The 17,434-nt window shown below is 35.7% G+C and overlaps 1 protein-coding gene across 1 annotated transcript in view; it reads left to right on the top strand.

Annotated features, from left to right (window-relative positions):
* Positions 1-17,434, top strand: part of btv (dynein cytoplasmic heavy chain beethoven) — a 1,245,321-nt gene that overhangs the window by 991,725 nt on the left and 236,162 nt on the right. The window contains exon 63 of the mRNA XM_090394552.1: positions 1,380-1,535. Coding sequence (XP_090250678.1) covers positions 1,380-1,535 — 156 coding nt within the window. The remainder of the gene's footprint in view (positions 1-1,379; positions 1,536-17,434) is intronic.

The raw sequence follows: 17,434 nt of genomic DNA, 5'->3' as shown, positions 1-17,434 counted from the left end.
TTACAATTTGTCCATGATCGATTACTGTATTAAGAATTCGTTTTATGTAGTACTTTTTTAGGAAAGAAAAAAAATGAATACAAAGTAAATGCTTGTACCTACATTATTTACTGCAATTTTTTTATCAAAAGAAGTTATCAAGAGTCGTTTGTGCAGTTTTATTTTTTTTTCTTATCGGCATAAATTCTACGATAACAAGCAAAATGACTCTCCATACATCGGCAAACAAGCAATAAAACATAAAGAAAAAAACACTGCAAATATAATACATGATAGTGGATATTGAATCCAACATTATTTCAAAGCTGAATAGAGAAACTAGTAGAATTTCGTGCCAAATATATAGAAACTAAAAGTTTTGGTGGATGCAAGCATAAATAACCTTATGGGCAACTCATAGTAAAGGTGAAGTAAGCTCCAGATCACTTTCCTTAGTATTTTCCATAAATGTAAAGCACATCTCCTAAGGACATGTATAATAAATAAGTCTTTTGCTCTCTATTGTAATACATGATGATTTATTTATTTTCAGTTACAATCTAAAAATTATTGAACAAAGAATAAAAAATTTAAAAAAAAAAGTAAACCATACTGTACTGACATCGGAGGTCACGGTATCTCTCAGATACAGTTTACTGTCAGATATCACAAACCTTTACATAACATGTGTTAAACCAAACTGACAGCAAAAACAGTGAAGAATTTCACTTATAACATGTGAATACACAGCTACTCATGACCTCCAAGCTATACAATGAATTGTGCAAGAATATTTATATTAAACATTTTGCTTGTATCTGTCAGATCAGCTGCGAGCTCCTCAGGGTTAAAGGCACGTCAATCAAAAATTCTTGCCACGTATATCAAGTGATTGCCACAATTAATTTCACCGTGTTAAACAAAACTACACTAAGCAAGGGATACCTGTGTGTATATGTGTATATATATATATATATATATATATATATATATATATATATATATATATATATATATATATATATATATATAGCAGTGAGAAATCAGTTTGCTGGTCAGATAATTGGTGGCCCAATTAGCTGAAGGGCACTGTACCAGAAGTCTTTCGTCACACTAGCCCATTATGGAGTCTGTTAACTGATGGTTCAGTTACTTGAAAACCAGATTACTGAGAGATCACTGTGTGTGTGTGTGTGTGTGTGTGTGTGTGTGTGTGTGTGTGTGTGTGTGTGTGTGTGTGTGTACACATCCTTAAGTGGTCCTTGCATGTCAACACCTGGTACAGCACCATATAAGTATACTGCAATTATAATTCGTAGTTTACTATATATTTATTTATTTAATTTGAATCAAACAGTATATTCTGTAATAGTTGTTCTTTTTTTTTTTTTTTTTTTCAGAATAATGAAAGCACTGCAGATCGAATCAGAGATTTGATAAGAGCACTTCAGTATCTTGGTTATGAATATATTTCCAGATCTCTTTTTAAGTGTGATCGGCTAACATTTGCTATGCATTTTATCCATGGAATGTATTCTGATCTCTTCAGTGATAAAGTGAGAGCAATTTTTTTATTATGCATAAGCAGATAAATATTATTATGACTTTCTTAGAATAATTTTATTTCCTTTTATACTAACCAAGTACTGATCATGGTCAGATTTGTATACAAAGCATGACAGTTTATTTATTTATTTATATTCTAATCCCACCATGGGCATGGATGTCTGTGAAAGCACAAGTAGTGGTAGTCAACAGTAGATGACTTTGGTGTTAGATGATGAAGGTTGGTAGAGTAGTGAGACGAAGAGTTGTGGAATTGATGCCCTCCCTCGATGAGTCTTTGGACTCCCTGGAGGTGTGATATAATAATAATAATAGTTATTATTTATTTATTTTTAAGTAGCATAGTGTATGCTCTGCTTTGTATAGCATTTATTGGTAAGAAAGAATAGCTTAAATATATAATTAGGCCTAATTGTTGGCCTTCATTTATCCTTTATTTTATTTATTATTTAATCTTAGGTATAGTTAAGCATTTATTATACTTTCCAGCATTTTATATTTGGCATGAAGACATCTTCAAACAGTACTAAAGACTGATACATATGTTCTGCCAATACATAGATAAGATATAAAATAAAGAAAGATGGATCCTGGTGTTCTAGAGACACTTTCTGTGGTCACTGTTTGGCAACTCTGGCCATTTTCTTCTATGTTTCAGAATTATGGTTCCCTGAAGTTTAAGTGGCTTAGTGCATCTTGAAATAAGATGGCAGAATAAGAAGTTTGACAGTGAAGAGTTCAACAACAAAACTGAAAAATAAAATTTGCTACCTCTGCAGCTCTGTTGTAAGAATGGCAGGACCTTGTACCATTTGACTGGGAAAAGACCTGAGTTTTATTCTTATCATTAGAAAAGTAATCATTTGAAGGTGAGTTAGCCAATCTTATATGGAGCATCTCACACGATCTCAGACAAAAAGTACTATTGGTGGACAGTAGATGGCATTATCTGTTAATGTTTGGTAGTATTGCTGTGTGTAGATGGAGGATTAAGTAGTGGAGATGGAAGATTGTTTGAAGTGCTCTCCTGCAGTAAGTCCTTGGAAGTGTCACAGAACGATAACAATAATAAAAATATAAGTGAAAATTTTTGTGGACTGTTATTAAACATAAAATGGTGGAAGCGAATGATGGTGAATGTGATATAACTGATAGCATAAAAAAAAGTGCAAGAAGATGGAAGAATGATGATAATAAAAATAGTAAAAAAACGGTAATAAAATAAATAAAGCCTTATGTAGAGTCCATCACGTAGGAGGGGGGGGGAGAAACACTCAAGAAAACAGGTGTGAGGAAAGAGTGAAATTGGGAATGTAAGGCAAGACAGTTTTGCATGAAGAATCCATCATAAGACAGATGCTTGATAAGAGTGTAATGAAATCATATTTCTCAGGGGCAAAGATGTGGCAAGTAAAAGGAAGAAAAACTATGGAAAGATAACTTTTAACTAGTGCAGGTGGCAGGAAGATAACTACACAGTGATCATTTTGCAAATATGTATATAGTATTAGATGAGATATCAGCTGTTTATTATAAGAATGTAATAGTAAATTGGCAGCTCCTCTAACCAATCCATTTCAACTCTGTGAAGCAGCCAAGGGACTGGAAAGAGTCATTTGAATGAACCTTCCATGATGAGTCTGCCAACTCCATAGAGAGTGTAATAATAATAATAATATATTTTTGTCAAAGTTTATTATCCTCATTACATATACAGAATGTTTACAAATATATAATTGAAGTATTTTCTATTCAGTACAGAATGTTAAGTAAATAATGCTATATAAATATGAATTATTTACTTAACATACTGTACTGAATAGAAAATATATAACTGAATATATATATATATATATATATATATATATATACACATACATACATACATACATACATACATGCGGTCACCCAACTTATGACATTCTGTACTTACGAATGGACTCCCAAGGCTCCCCATAAGAATAATTAATAATTCGGGAACTAGTTTCTTTCATGCATGTAAACAAACCCGCACTTCGCCACATTCCCGTTATTTCGAAGTCAAATTTAAGGGCCTTGGTCACACTTGCCATGTTTGAAGATTGGTTTTTGAAACTGTTTTATTCCTGCCATGGAACGTTATTGTTCATAAAAAAATTCCCTTTAAAATTCTGGTTGTGCTGGACAGTGCTTCTGGACATCCAACATCTTTAGATAACCTTCACCCTAATATAAAGGTTGTATTTTTACCACTCAACACTACATCGTTACTACAGCCAATGGACCAGGAAGTCATTTCTGCATTTAAGGCTTATTACTTACAGCATACATTCCAGTAGCAAGACTTATACGTTGGTTAGACATAACTGGTAATTAGTTTACGGAATTAACAACGCATATAAAGTATATTAATTAAAGGTAACTTTAATTAATAACTTCAATATTTCGGCAACATCACATTGCCATCTTCAGGAACATAAAGATATGGTATGTGCACTCAGGAACTAACACAAAGCAAATGAGGAAGAAAGCAAGAAACTAATATTGTTCCTAAAGTCCTAATGGTGCCCTCTTGCGGGCTAATTCTTGGCCGTTGGGCTGAAGTTCTCATAATGAAAGTCTCCCAAATTTGGGGCAGTTTCATGCACCCAAATTTGTTGAGGTTAGGAACATTTTTTAGAGCTGCTGAAGATTCTTTGAATAATCTTTCATATTTAAACTTGCTGCGATGAATTATTTTTGTTTTCTTCCAACGAATTTTATGGTGGGTATCTAAGGCATGGTCTGCCAGCCCATGCCTTAGATGCCAGAGCAGCTGTACTGGTGAAACTGGATGTAGTCTTGGTGTTCTGAAATCCTGATATTTGTTGTTCTGCCTGTTTGGCCAAAGTAGGACAATTTGCAGCTGCAAGGGACCTGGTATACACCAGGTAGGTCTAGGGGAAGTGGTTGGTCTTCGGTAGAGCTGATAAGGGATGCCAACTTTTTATATGGTCTGTAACAGGAAGTAAGGTCATATTTTTTGAGGATATTGGTTATTTTCTCAGAGGTGCCCTGGATGTAGGGGATGGTGATAGACTTGGTGTAATCTTTATTGTGGAGGGGGGGTTGTGGTTTACAGGTTTTAGTATTTTTTGGGTTTTTTTGGGGTTATAGCCATTGTCTAAGAAAGTGTTGAGGATGTGGTTTAGTTCAATAGTCAGGGCCTTGTCATCTGAGCAGATTAATTTTGCCCTGTTATATAGTGTTTTTATCACCCCATATTGTTGTGGGGGGGGGGGGGGGAATTGCTGGTGAATGTATCTGCCAGTGTGGGTGGGTTTTCTGTAAACAGAGAAAACCAAAGAACCATCAAGCTGGCAGGTGATTAAAGTGTCTAGGAAGGGGAGGGTGTTGTTTTCCTCTTTTTCTAAGGTGAATTGGACTCTGGGGTGTTGGTTGTTTAAGTGTGCTAGGAAGGAGTGGAGTGTGTCTGAGCCATGTGGCCAAATAGCAAACACATCATCCACATAACGAAGCCAAATAGTGGGTTTTTGTGGGGCGGAGTTTAAGGCTTTCTCTTCAAATGTCTCCATAAAGAAATTGGCCAAGGGTGGGGAAAGTGGTTAACTCATGGCTGTCCCCTCTATCTGAAGACAATGTGACGTTGCCGAAATATAGAAGTTATTCATTAAAGTTACCTTTAATTAATATACTTTATATGCATTGTTAATTCCATAAACTAATTACCAGTTAAGCATACATTCCTGCGAGCAGTCAGGGCTATGGAAGATGATGTGATGACCTTGAGAGAATACTGAAAGAATTATAACATCCATGATACCTGATTCTTTTGAGGAAGTGAAGCAATCAACAATTACAGGAATGTGGAACAAATTGTGCCCTCAATTCTGTGATGATTTTTGTGGCTTCACAGAAGACATCATCGAAGCCAGAAAAGCTGTGGTGGATAGCAGCAATGCACTGCAATTGGACATCAATGAAAATGATATCATTGACTTACTAGAGTCCCATTCACAAGAATTAACCAATGAAGACCATATGGAGATAGAGAAGCAGCTGACAGAAACACATGAACACAAGGAATCAGAAAATACAGAGCCAAGAAAGTTTACGACAAAAGAATTAGCTGAAGCCTAAGCTTGAGGAGCAAGATCCTAACTTTCAGTGGTTTACTAAGGTTTACCATGCAATTAGTGAGAACATCAACTGCTACAAGTCCATTTATGATGAAAAAAAGAAAAAGGCTTTACAAACAACCCTAGATTTTTAAAGAAACCGACTTCAATGGTAAGCTCCCATCCTCCACAAGCAGAATCAAATCCTGATTCTCCAGCACCAAGTCCATCCTCTTTAGCACCATTTCCCTCATAATCGTCTTCTTATTAATGTTGCCTACCTTCTTGCCTGAAAAATGCCTCTTCCAGTAAGCTAGACATTGATGCATGATGCAACCTTTAATATTCTTTTTTGAAATTTCTCCTATCTCCTATCTAAGCGTTTTGTATGAGTTTGTTTTTATGTTCTGTTTGAAAGAAAGAGCACAATAGTACAGGGAGTGTTATTATTATTATTAGGGTATTACACTGTATTATTATTGCTGCATATGAGCCATTATAATAATGTTGTTATTATTATTATTATTACCGTATATACGCTGTTCATCAGGGATCTGAGTTATGTACAAATCCAACTTAAAGACGTTCTCAGGAACGTATCTTTCATAACCCGGGGACTGCCTACATATATATATATTATTTATTTACGACATATATTGTTCTAATATTAAAAATGAAGAGTATACAGCTTTTATAGCTAATATAAAAAGCTGTATACTTTTATATTAGCTATAAAAGTATACATATATTTATATATATAAGTTATTTTTATATAAAATAATTAATATATATTTAGCTAATATATACATATATATTAGTTATTTTATATAAAAAATAACTAAAAAATATATATATATATATATATACATATTTTATTATCATCCCCCCCTCCCCCAAAGAAAGGGGAAAGAAAGATTTTTTGTGCTTAACAGTGCTAGATAGTTTTTTTTTTTTTTTTTTTTTTTTAATTCAACTTGATAAAATATACATAGGAAGATAGGCAACAAAAAGGATTATTTACATATTATAAGAATATATATTACAGAAAAAAAGGGATTTTTTTTTTTTTTTAGATATACAATTGAAAAGAGGTAAAAGATACATCAGTGGTAGACAGGATTTGTCTTTTCAGTAACAGTCAATATTACATTATAGTTCAATATCACTTTTAGTTATTTTTCAGATGAAGTGTTTTGTCATCTACAATCCAGGACAGGGTTCCAGTTGGATTCCACTCCTCTGTGAATTTTGCGACAGTTCTTGTTTCTTTGTAATAATCAAGTTCCAGTGAAAGTCTGCTTTGTAGTTTCCAACATAGGCTACACATTTGTTTTGGGTTTGTTCTGATTCACTGATGGATGGGTGCTAGTTATTTCTTGTGTACTTAAGGTAGAAACTGTAAATGATGGCCTTTTACTGCAGATGAAGAGGAAATTGCATATTCTGTGTCTATTCTCTTCTGTATAGACTAAATTCCAGCAGTTTTCTTGGCTGTGTGCATAGTTACAGGTGCTAGAGGCAGTATTCAGAGCATAAGTGATCATTGCTTTATTAGCAGGAAAGGTTAAATATGTGTGTTCCAAGGTACCTGAAGCTTTGCAGAATGGACACAGATCCGTTTCTCCAAGTTGAAATTTGTAGAGCTTAGAAGGTCAGATTCCGACATACAGTCTCCACTGTATGGAAGATCCCACTGAATACTGGTATGTGCAGCATTGTAGATGAGAGGGGTTAAGGATGAATATACAAAGTGCGAAGTTGGAGGCACTGACATGAGCAAGTGGTATATTTTCTTGTAGTTGGAGGGAAGAATTGGAAGTGAGTGATACAAGATGAAAGATCATCTCTGCGCAATTTCTGGAAGGAATACAAATTCCCTGAGGTGTAGCGATATCTGGATAGGCTTTTATAATAGCAGCTTGCATCTGTTGATATTGCTTTTCAGTTTTTGGGTTTTTCAGTGGTAGGCATATGAATGTTTTCCACTTTAAGGTCTGGGCCAGGAGATCCCCTATGATTCTTATTCCTGCCCAATTCCATGTAGGGAAAAGCAAGGGTTGGCCAGTTGCGAGACTTGTTATGTTTCTGTTCGAAAATAGAGGTTCTGTAAAGACTGACAGGATCAACAGAGTCAGCTGTTGATCCTGTCTGTGTGTGTGTGTGTGTGTGTGTGATAAAGTTCTGTATTTTTCCACTGCTGTAGAGCATCTCTGTAAAATTAGATAGTTTAGGAGATGATGGTGTAGATCTGGCCATTCGGAGGATTGTGGAAAGTGTGAGTCCTCTGGTGAATGATTGCATGATGTAATCGAAGGTGGTTACATAAGTGTGAGGGGATTGAAGCGTCTAATCTTATGAAGGATATAATATTGTTTTCAAGGGAAATAAAGCCTTGACCTCCCTTACGGAGTGGCTTGTAGAGTTCAGAGTATGTTGTCCAGTTAGTATTGTTCCAGAGGAAACATGTGATTGTCTTTTGAATGTAATGGAGAAAGTTGCTGGGGGGGGGGGGTACTTTGATGGTATGCCATAGCACACTCGCAGTCATCTGGTTGCCTATTAGTACTCTTCCTCTGAGTGAAGACATTGAATGAATGCTGTTCCATTTTCCTAACACTGTTTAGGTTTTGTGCAGCAGTGTCCAGTTCAGGGTATTATGTATTTTGGTGTTGCCAAGGTGTATGCCTAAGTATGCTTGTCATTGGACAAGGTACATTCAATCTGAGAATCAGTTCTAGATTTCCATCTGCCTGACCACAAGCCAGTGGATTTTGCAGAGTTTAATTTGACCCATGAGGCTTGTGCATATAGTCTGTGTACCTCTTCAGTTACTGTCATTTCTTCTTCATTTTGGACAGTGACTTCATCGGCATATGCTGACAGGATTATTTTTAGATGTGATTCTATTACGCTGGTTCATTTGGAGATGATGGTGTTATGTACTCTTTTTAAGAAGGGTTCTAGTGTGTATAATTGTCCAGAGAGAGAGAGGACATCCTTACTTGATCCCTCAAGAGTATGACAAAGTGCAGGTGAGCCTATTGTTGATTTTTAAACAGAAGAGTGCATCTCTGTATAGCAGTTGCACTGTTTCAATAATGAGAGAACCATAGCCAAATGTCTTTAGGATTTCATAAAGGTTCTCGTTTTCTACTCTGTCAAATGCCTTCTCCTGATCAAGGCTGACAAGTGCCAGGTTTTCATTTTGGCTGTTTACCATGTGGATGAGATCTCTTATTAAATGGAGGTTATCATGTATTGATCTTCCCGGAACAGAATAGGTTTGATGTTGGCCAATAATGTCACGCAGTGTTGGCTTTAATTGGTTTTGCTATAACTTTGGAAATGATTTTGCAATCGATGTTGATTAGTGAGATAGGATGCCAGTTTCAGATATCCGTGTGGTCTCCCTTCTTTTGTATCAGTCGTGCTACTGAGGTCATGACGGATTGTGGGAGCCCATTGAGGTAGGCTTCTTGCAGTGTTTTAAGAAGAGGTTCGAGTTGATTCCAGAAGACTTGGAAAAAACTCTGTTGTGAGATGAGACCATCAAGGCTGGGAGATTTGTTCTTTGGCAAGGTTGTGCATGCAGTTTTCAGTTCGTTTAGAGTGATTGGGTTTTCTAAGTAGTTCCGATCTGTTGCAGAGATTCTTTTTATTTCTTTCAGTATTTCGTGAATGGCATGAAGGAATGTTCCTGCAGAGCTGTTTGAATTCTTGTAGTGTTGTAGGATTTCAGAAGTGATTTTACTTGGATCTTCTGTGATGCTGCCATCTTGAAGTCTAATAGCAGAGATGCAGTTTGCTGCCTGGTATTTTTTTTCAAAGAGAAAAAATATTTTGTTGGAGGCATCTGAAAGATTTATTTGTATGTGCCGCGATCTAAGTCGGCCACCTTTTGCAGATAATTCTGAGTGTCTTTGCATGGCTTGGAGTGCTGAATGATATTCAGGGCTTTCTTCTGGGAGATACTTGAGCTGTTCTTCAAGTTGTTGAATTCTGATGTTCCTCTGTTGATTTTTCTGGTGACTGTAGATCTGTGTAAAGGATTTTATTTGTGATTTTAGGTGGGGCCACCATGTTTTCATTGGTTCTGTATTCCCTTTCAAGTGAGTGAGGTTAGTTATTAAAGCCTGAGTGTTTGTTATGTAATCTGGATCTTTCAGGAGGGTATTATTGAAGATCCAATAGGCACTTCCTGATTCGGATGCTTCCAATGATAATGAAAGTTGCAGCTTGATGAAGCAATGATCTGAGATGTAAGGAATGTGTGAGATGTTTCTAACTAGAGGAACAGTGTGTTTGGAAATGTAATATCTGTCCAGTCATTCTTGGTAGAGTGGACTATTAGTTGCTGTGATTGCTGACCTCCATGTGTAGGACTTCCTTATCTGGATGTTGATGCCGAAAGACGTCGATGAGTTCATTATCGTTTACCAGAGTTTGAAGTTTGTTTATTAATGAGATACGATGTTCAGTACATTGAAGTCTGTCTTTTTCTTGGTCAAGAGTGCAATTAGTCTCCAGCTATTATGATATGTTATTGGTCAGTACTGGAAAGATGGTTTTGAATGAAATCCAAGATTTGTGATGCCATAGCATCCTGCTGTGGTATGTAGCTATTGAACACATGCAGGGTATTATGGTTGGGTGCTTTTATGTGATCATACAAGGCATATCCTGGTATATCAGTAATCACTTTCAGTTTGTAGGGAGAACAATGATGTACACCTAAGCTACCTCCTGCTCCATGATGTTGTTGGGTTGCAGAGTGATGTAGGTCATAAGGCCACTCTGCCCATCTTCTAGATAAATTGGATGAGGAGTTGGTATTTGTTTCTTGCAGAAATAGTAAGTCTATTTGTACCTGGTCAAAGACTATTCTGTTGCGTAAAGCAGAGGCACATCCTCTTGCATTGAGAGAACAAAGGCAGAGTGACATTATGTTTATGAAAGTTTAATTGTAGGTTGAATCTAATATTGCTCCTGGTATTGTGTTTATAGCCCATTAATCAGGTAGCAGATTTGCTTACTCCTGTTAACCTCTGCTCCTTTTACATTTCAATTTTGAGTGTAGATCCTGAAGTTGAGATATTAGTTCCATGGTTTTGTTAGTGGTTTTATTTGAGATATTAGTGGTTTTACTGTTGTGTGTGTTTTTTACGTTGGAGAGTGGATGTTGGATGGTAATATATATATATATATGTCATGGGTGAATATTCAGGGTGTGCTAGGTGTGTGGTGCTCATCCACTGAATAGCAATATCACCGATATTATATTTTTGCATTTATTCCCATTAACGACTCCCCTAATTGTTTACAACAGACTTCACATTATTTAAATTAAGGGGATATTAAATCCCACATTGTTTTAAAACCGAATAAGAAACTCAAAGATTGGAATCAGAGAGTTTCTTGCCGAATATAGTAAACTATAAAGTATCAGCGACCACTAACATGAGCTAATGCAAGTGACCCTAGTACGTAGTACAATACCGGACAACTCGTAGCAAAGGTGGTGAAGTTCTGATCGCTATTCTTAGGTATTTCCCATAATGTAAAAACACATTTCCTAGGAAATGTATGCTGTTATTACATTATGGTGGAAGGCCACTACCCAGACCGGTTTCAGCCTTTTTGAGGCTTCATCAGCGAGTAGCTAGACCAATTAATACCAAAGTGTATAGCGAAAAGAACTTATATATTCTGCTATACGAGTTTCCAAACAGGTGCAACCATTAAGTTACTTGAATATAAAGAGCTAATAAGCTTCATTTCGGCGATATAAACATTATTTAAATTAAGGGGATATTAAGTCCCACATTGTTTTAAAACCGAATAAGAAACTCAAAGATTGGAATCAGAGAGTTTCTTGCCGAATATATTAAACTATAAAGTATCGGCGACCACTAGCGTGAGCTAATACAAGTGACCCTAGTACGTAGTACAATACCGGACAACTCGTAGCAAAGGTGGTGAAGTTCTGATCGCTATTCTTACGTATTTCCCATAATGTAAAAACACATTTCCTAGGAAATGTATGCTGTTATTACATTATAGTGGAAGGTCACTACCCAGACCGCTTTCAGCCTTTTTTGAGGCTTCATCAGTGAGTAGCTAGACCAATTTAAGAATAGTGATCAGAACTTCACCACCTTTGCTATGAGTTGTCTGGTATTGTACTATGTACTAGGGTCACTTGCATTAGCTCACGCTAGTGGTCGCCGATACTTTATAGTTTACTATATTCAGCAAGAAACTCTCTGATTCCAATCTTTGAGTTTCTTATTTGGTTTTAAAACAATGTGGGATTTAATATCCCCTTAATTTAAATAATGTTTATATCGCCGAAATGAAGCTTATTAGCTCTTTATGTTTAAGTAACTTAATGGTTGCACCTGTTTGGAAACTCGTATAGCAGAGTATATAAGTTCTTTTCGCTATACACTTTGGTATTAATTGGTCTAGCTACTCACTGATGAAGCCTCAAAAAAGGCTGAAACCGGTCTGGATAGTGACCTTCCACCATAATGTAATAACAGCATACATTTCCTAGGAAATGTGTTTTTACATTATGGGAAATACCTAAGAATAGCGATCAGAACTTCACCACCTTTGCTACGAGTTGTCCGGTATTGTACTACGTACTAGGGTCACTTGCATTAGCTCACGCTAGTGGTCGCCAATACTTTATAGTTTACTATATTCGGCAAGAAACTCTCTGATTCCAATCTTTGAGTTTCTTATTCGGTTTTAAAACAATGTGGGATTTAATATCCCATTAATTAAAATAATGTTTATATCACCGAAATGAAGTTTATTAGCTCTTTATATTTAAGACTTCACATAATTCCTAAAATTAAACACAATATACTAATGCCTCATGAATAGGACACTTTTCGACCATAGTAGCACAGGTGTGCATTCAAAATACATACATACGTACACCTTTGAGCCCTTTGAAAAGATGTACAGATGGCACAGCAGGTCAAATTCTTAGCATTTTAGTAGTTTTAAACCATTCAGAAGGCGAGGTAGGATGAGCTTTGACACAATAGCACCTAGAGGCTGTGATTGGTTATTGTATCAACCATTCCAATTGAACGTTATCATTTGTCATGAGTTGCTGTTTTTGTTTTCTGAGTTTCATCTGTTTTGCATGCGTGAATGTGAACTGACATTGTAGTCAAGTTTTTATGTATAATATACACGAGCTTATATATAATTTTTAATAAATTTATAACTTTTTTGTCCATATTTACAATGGGAAACAGTACTGTAGTTGAAGGAGGCAAGCTTTGTCCTCCTACACCTTTGAGTAATTCAGATATACCAACTAAATATAGCATTCTCCCTCATTATTGTTTTCTAATATACAGTATCTAAACAAACACATTGTCCCCCCAATTTACACAGATTTAGTTGCAATTAGTTGGTAAATTAAAGTATTCAAAGTTATCCTACAGTTAATTGCATTGGACCATTAAGATGTGCTGTTCACCCTTAAAACATTCATATATCGATAAAAATATAATCATACAATCAAACTGATATGAATTTTGTAGCATAAGCCACGACAGCACACCCAACTGAAATGGACATGTAATAATGCAGGGTGGTCTGAAAAATTCTCAGCCTAACAATGAAAAAACAAATTAATAATTTCAAAATTATTTTTATTTTTCAACATAGTCTCCCTTAAGACTAATACATTTATTCCAGCACCATTATCTCGTACCAATAGTGGTTCTCAGTAAGATCTGCAAAATACCCCTCTACAGCTACAATCACCTCTTGATTTGAAGAAAAACACTGACCAGCAAGAAGAGTTTTACTTTTCGAAAGAGATAGAAGTCAGAGGGAGCTAAATCTTGGGAATAGGGTGGATGTTCCAACAATTCATAGTGTAGATCCCTTAATTTTCCCATTGCCAAAACGCCTTTATGGGCAGGTGCATTGTCCTGATGAAAGATGATTTTTTCTTCTGCCAATTGGGTCTTTTCTCACAATATTTTTCATCAGGACAATTTTGTAACAACACATTTAAACTTTAAATGTGTTGTTACAAAATGTTTACCAAGTTTAAATGTGGCCATCATATGGCCACATTTAAACTTGGCAACCCATTTCTTAATCATTTATCAAGCACTGTTCAGAGATTTTCATGTGAGTACGTTTTTGATCTGCTGTGAGCAAGCACGACACCCATCTTGCACAAAGTGCAAGATGGGTGCCGTGCTCGCTCACTTTTTCATTTGCAATTCTTCATGCAAAATATATCCTACACATTCTTTTGAAATGCCTGTAGTCTCAGCAATTTCACACACTTTGACTTGCTGGTCATCCAATACATATCATGCGCTTGATCAATGATTTCTGGCATTGTTACACTTTTTGGATGTCCTTCACATGGATCATCTTTAAGGCTGGTATGGCCACATTTAAACTTGGCAACCCATTTCTTAATCATTGAAAACAAAGGAGAAGAGTGCCCATAAACTTTTATGAACTTCGAATGAATTTCTTTTGGCACTAAACCTTCTTTTACAAAGAAAGAATTTTATAATCACACAATACTCAGTTTTATCCATTTCAAGGGATACAGACAAAACGTTTGCTTCAGACAGCTGTATAAAACAAACTACTTGATAGAATGACTTGCAATTTCACATGGATATGTATGACAGAGGTACCAACTTAGAAAAAAAAAAAAATCTTGCTGATAGTGTTGCCATCTATGGTTGAAGCCAAGAACTTTTCAGACTGCCCTCGTATATATATATTATCAGCTGGTTGACCCTGTTGAAAGTTTTTTCACTTGGTTATACTATAAATTAAAGATGCGAAGAAATTATATTCTTGGTTTCGTCCTTTATCCAAGTATAATCAAAACAAAGTGTGCACATGAAGTAACTTCACGACCGGGCTGCTTGTATATAGAGGCTAATTACTTCATATCAGTTGCCTTAGTACCTCATAATACAATGCACATGTCTATATGGAAACGTATAATACTATGCATTATGGGAAGAGCCATTACCCAGACTGGTTTCGACCTTTATTGAGGTCTCATCAGTGGGAGCCAGATTCAGAATTGATACCAAGTTTGAAGTAATTCAGAAGTCATATTTCCATATAGAAGTAGTCAAAAGGTGTCACACCTTATTACTAAAATACTCTGGATTAGAGATAGATGTTGAACGTTGTTTTGACCTCAATAAAGGTCGAAACTGGTTTGGGTAGTGGCCCTTCGCATAACATATAGCATTATACATGTCCATAAGGATATGTGCATTGCATTATGGAATACTAAAGCAATTGATGTGAAGTCATTAGCCTCTATATACAAGTAGCTTAGTCATGAAGTTACTTCACGTGCAGTTTGTTTGCTTACACTTGGATAAAGGATGAAACCAAGAATATAATTTCTTGGCATCTTGAATTTATTTTTGTTTTATCAGAGTTTAGGTGTATTGAGTTTTTGGTGAGCCAGTCAGTGAGCAGATTTATGTCATGTGGCATGTTTGTTTGGGCTATGCTTGCATTATTATGAGTGGATACTACAGCTGTATCATCTTCATATTAGAAGATGATACAGCTTTGAGAGGTAGCTGGTTATTATCCTGCATATAGATGTTGAATAGAAATGGGAGAGAAATAATAATAAAGTGAGAGTTTTTTATTATTTTTTTATTTGACTTACACTCATGAAAGGTTTTAAACCTTTCAGTTTTCAATACAGTAATTTTTTCAATACATGGCAGAATGTGAGAGAGCAAGGATATTGTGGAAGAGTATAGTTACCACTAGATTATTTACTTGCTGAGGGAGTGAATTGGTGGAATGGGTTGCCAGAGGTTGTTATGAATGTTAGTTCAAGGAGAAATGTAACTGGCATTGTGTGAATAATGATTAGTATGGACTTCCCCAAGATGAAATTTTTAATTCCATAAAGATACATGAGAAAATAGTAAAATAAAAATAATAATCTATGTTTGTTCATGTTCAATGTGTGGCTTAGTTATACATCCAATATAGCAGTTGGAGAGTGTCAGCCAAAGGTACATTTATTTACCAATGTGCCTTTGGCTGACACTCCAACTATTATCAGAAGATTTCTTTGCAGATATAGTCAAACTGTTCGATTTTGTCATGCACTGAGGCTATTTCATCTGCAGAAACTAGTTTTACAAACAGATTGAAGGAACCACTGTAGGAAGCCCCTTGTCACCTGCACTTGCAAATTTCTACTATGAGCTTCTTGAAGACTCCATATTCTTTTCAATACAACCTCAATCTTCCTTTTGGGTGTGTCATGTAGATGATGTGTTCACCATCTGGCAAACTCAAGAACCAACTTTCTTAACCGAAATCAACAGCCTGCACCTGCTCATCAATTTCACCATGTGAAAAGAAAAGGATGCAAAATTAGTCTTATTAGACATTCTCCTCTCCCTTTCCTCATATAGAAAACTTACAATATCTGTTCACCATAAACTACAGACTGCTACTTAAAACAAGATTCAGCCAATCACATTTTGTTGTTGTTATGTTCTATCGAGTCGTTTTCGACTCCTGGTGATTCTATAAACATACATTCTCCCATAATGCAACTCAAACCATGTACATCATGCAGCTTAGCCCATCATGCAACTCAAAAAATAGGTATCTTCAAATCTTTGCTCAGTAGAACATATGTTATTCAATTCCCAAGCTCTCCAACAAGAACTGAACACCATCCAGTGCATGATTCTACATAATGGCTTCACCTTGAGGAAGTTTAAATGCATCCTAGACATAAACAAGCCTAATCCCAAGAACTTCGAACCTATATGGTGAGTCACTATTCCATACATAGCAGGTATCTCGGTTGCAATTGCAAAGATCCTGAAAAGATATAATTGATATTTTTAATTAAATACTGGCAAAACCACATAAAAAAGAAAAAGTAAAACACTTTATGAAATGACTATTTTCATACAGCTCTATTGTGTACTTCTTCAGATTGATTAACAGCACTGAAAGAAGTATTTTAACAAGAAATTTCTGAATTACTACTGTTATTTTTTTAATTCTTAATTTTCTGTAATTTTTTTTAATTTTTTTAAAACCAGGACATCCTCTTAAACGATTCAACGATGACTTCTAAGGCCAGAACAGGCCATACTAGGCCTAAATCCTTGATATGCATGATGATGATGATTTTTTTTAAATTAATTCAATGCATGACAGAGGTTGAACGTAGGAATGAGATAGCACACTCGCAGTTCATTGTTACAGGATGTTGCATACCTTGTCTCCTAAACTAATTTATTGACTTGGAGATCCTTAATGTATACCACCTAGAGTTAATTTAAGTAACGCCTTGGTGTTTATTACATGAATTGGACACTGTATCATCTCGCTTATTTCCTTAAATTTATGTACATGATTGTTGAACTCTACTTAATTTCTAATTGACATAATGGTTTTCATTGGTAGTATGTAAAACTAGTCCAGATTTATATGATTGTCTCTTCTCCACATCTCTGACACATTCTTTTTTGATGATTTTCTCCAGCTCACTCCATCTGTCCAATATAACAAATGCCACAATTACAATACATATCGTATACTCATGGTCTCTTCATAGGCCGATGAGATTGTTTTGATGATCTTAGCATCATGGAAAGTTGCCTTTTGATGTTTCCAAAAGGCAACTTTAAAGTCATGTCATTCTAAGACTTTCACTATTTTGTCTGTAACATTTCTGCTGTAAGGAAACTGTGCCTTTGTCATTAGGCTGTTCTCAT

Source organism: Typopeltis vanoorti, chromosome 6 (assembly GCF_054136105.1).
Source record: "Typopeltis vanoorti isolate ZY-2024b chromosome 6, IOZ_Tvanoo_1.0, whole genome shotgun sequence".
Taxonomy (NCBI): Eukaryota; Metazoa; Arthropoda; class Arachnida; order Uropygi; family Thelyphonidae; genus Typopeltis; species Typopeltis vanoorti.
Note: the sequence above shows the minus strand (reverse complement) of the source record. Positions and strands in the feature narration are given on the sequence as shown.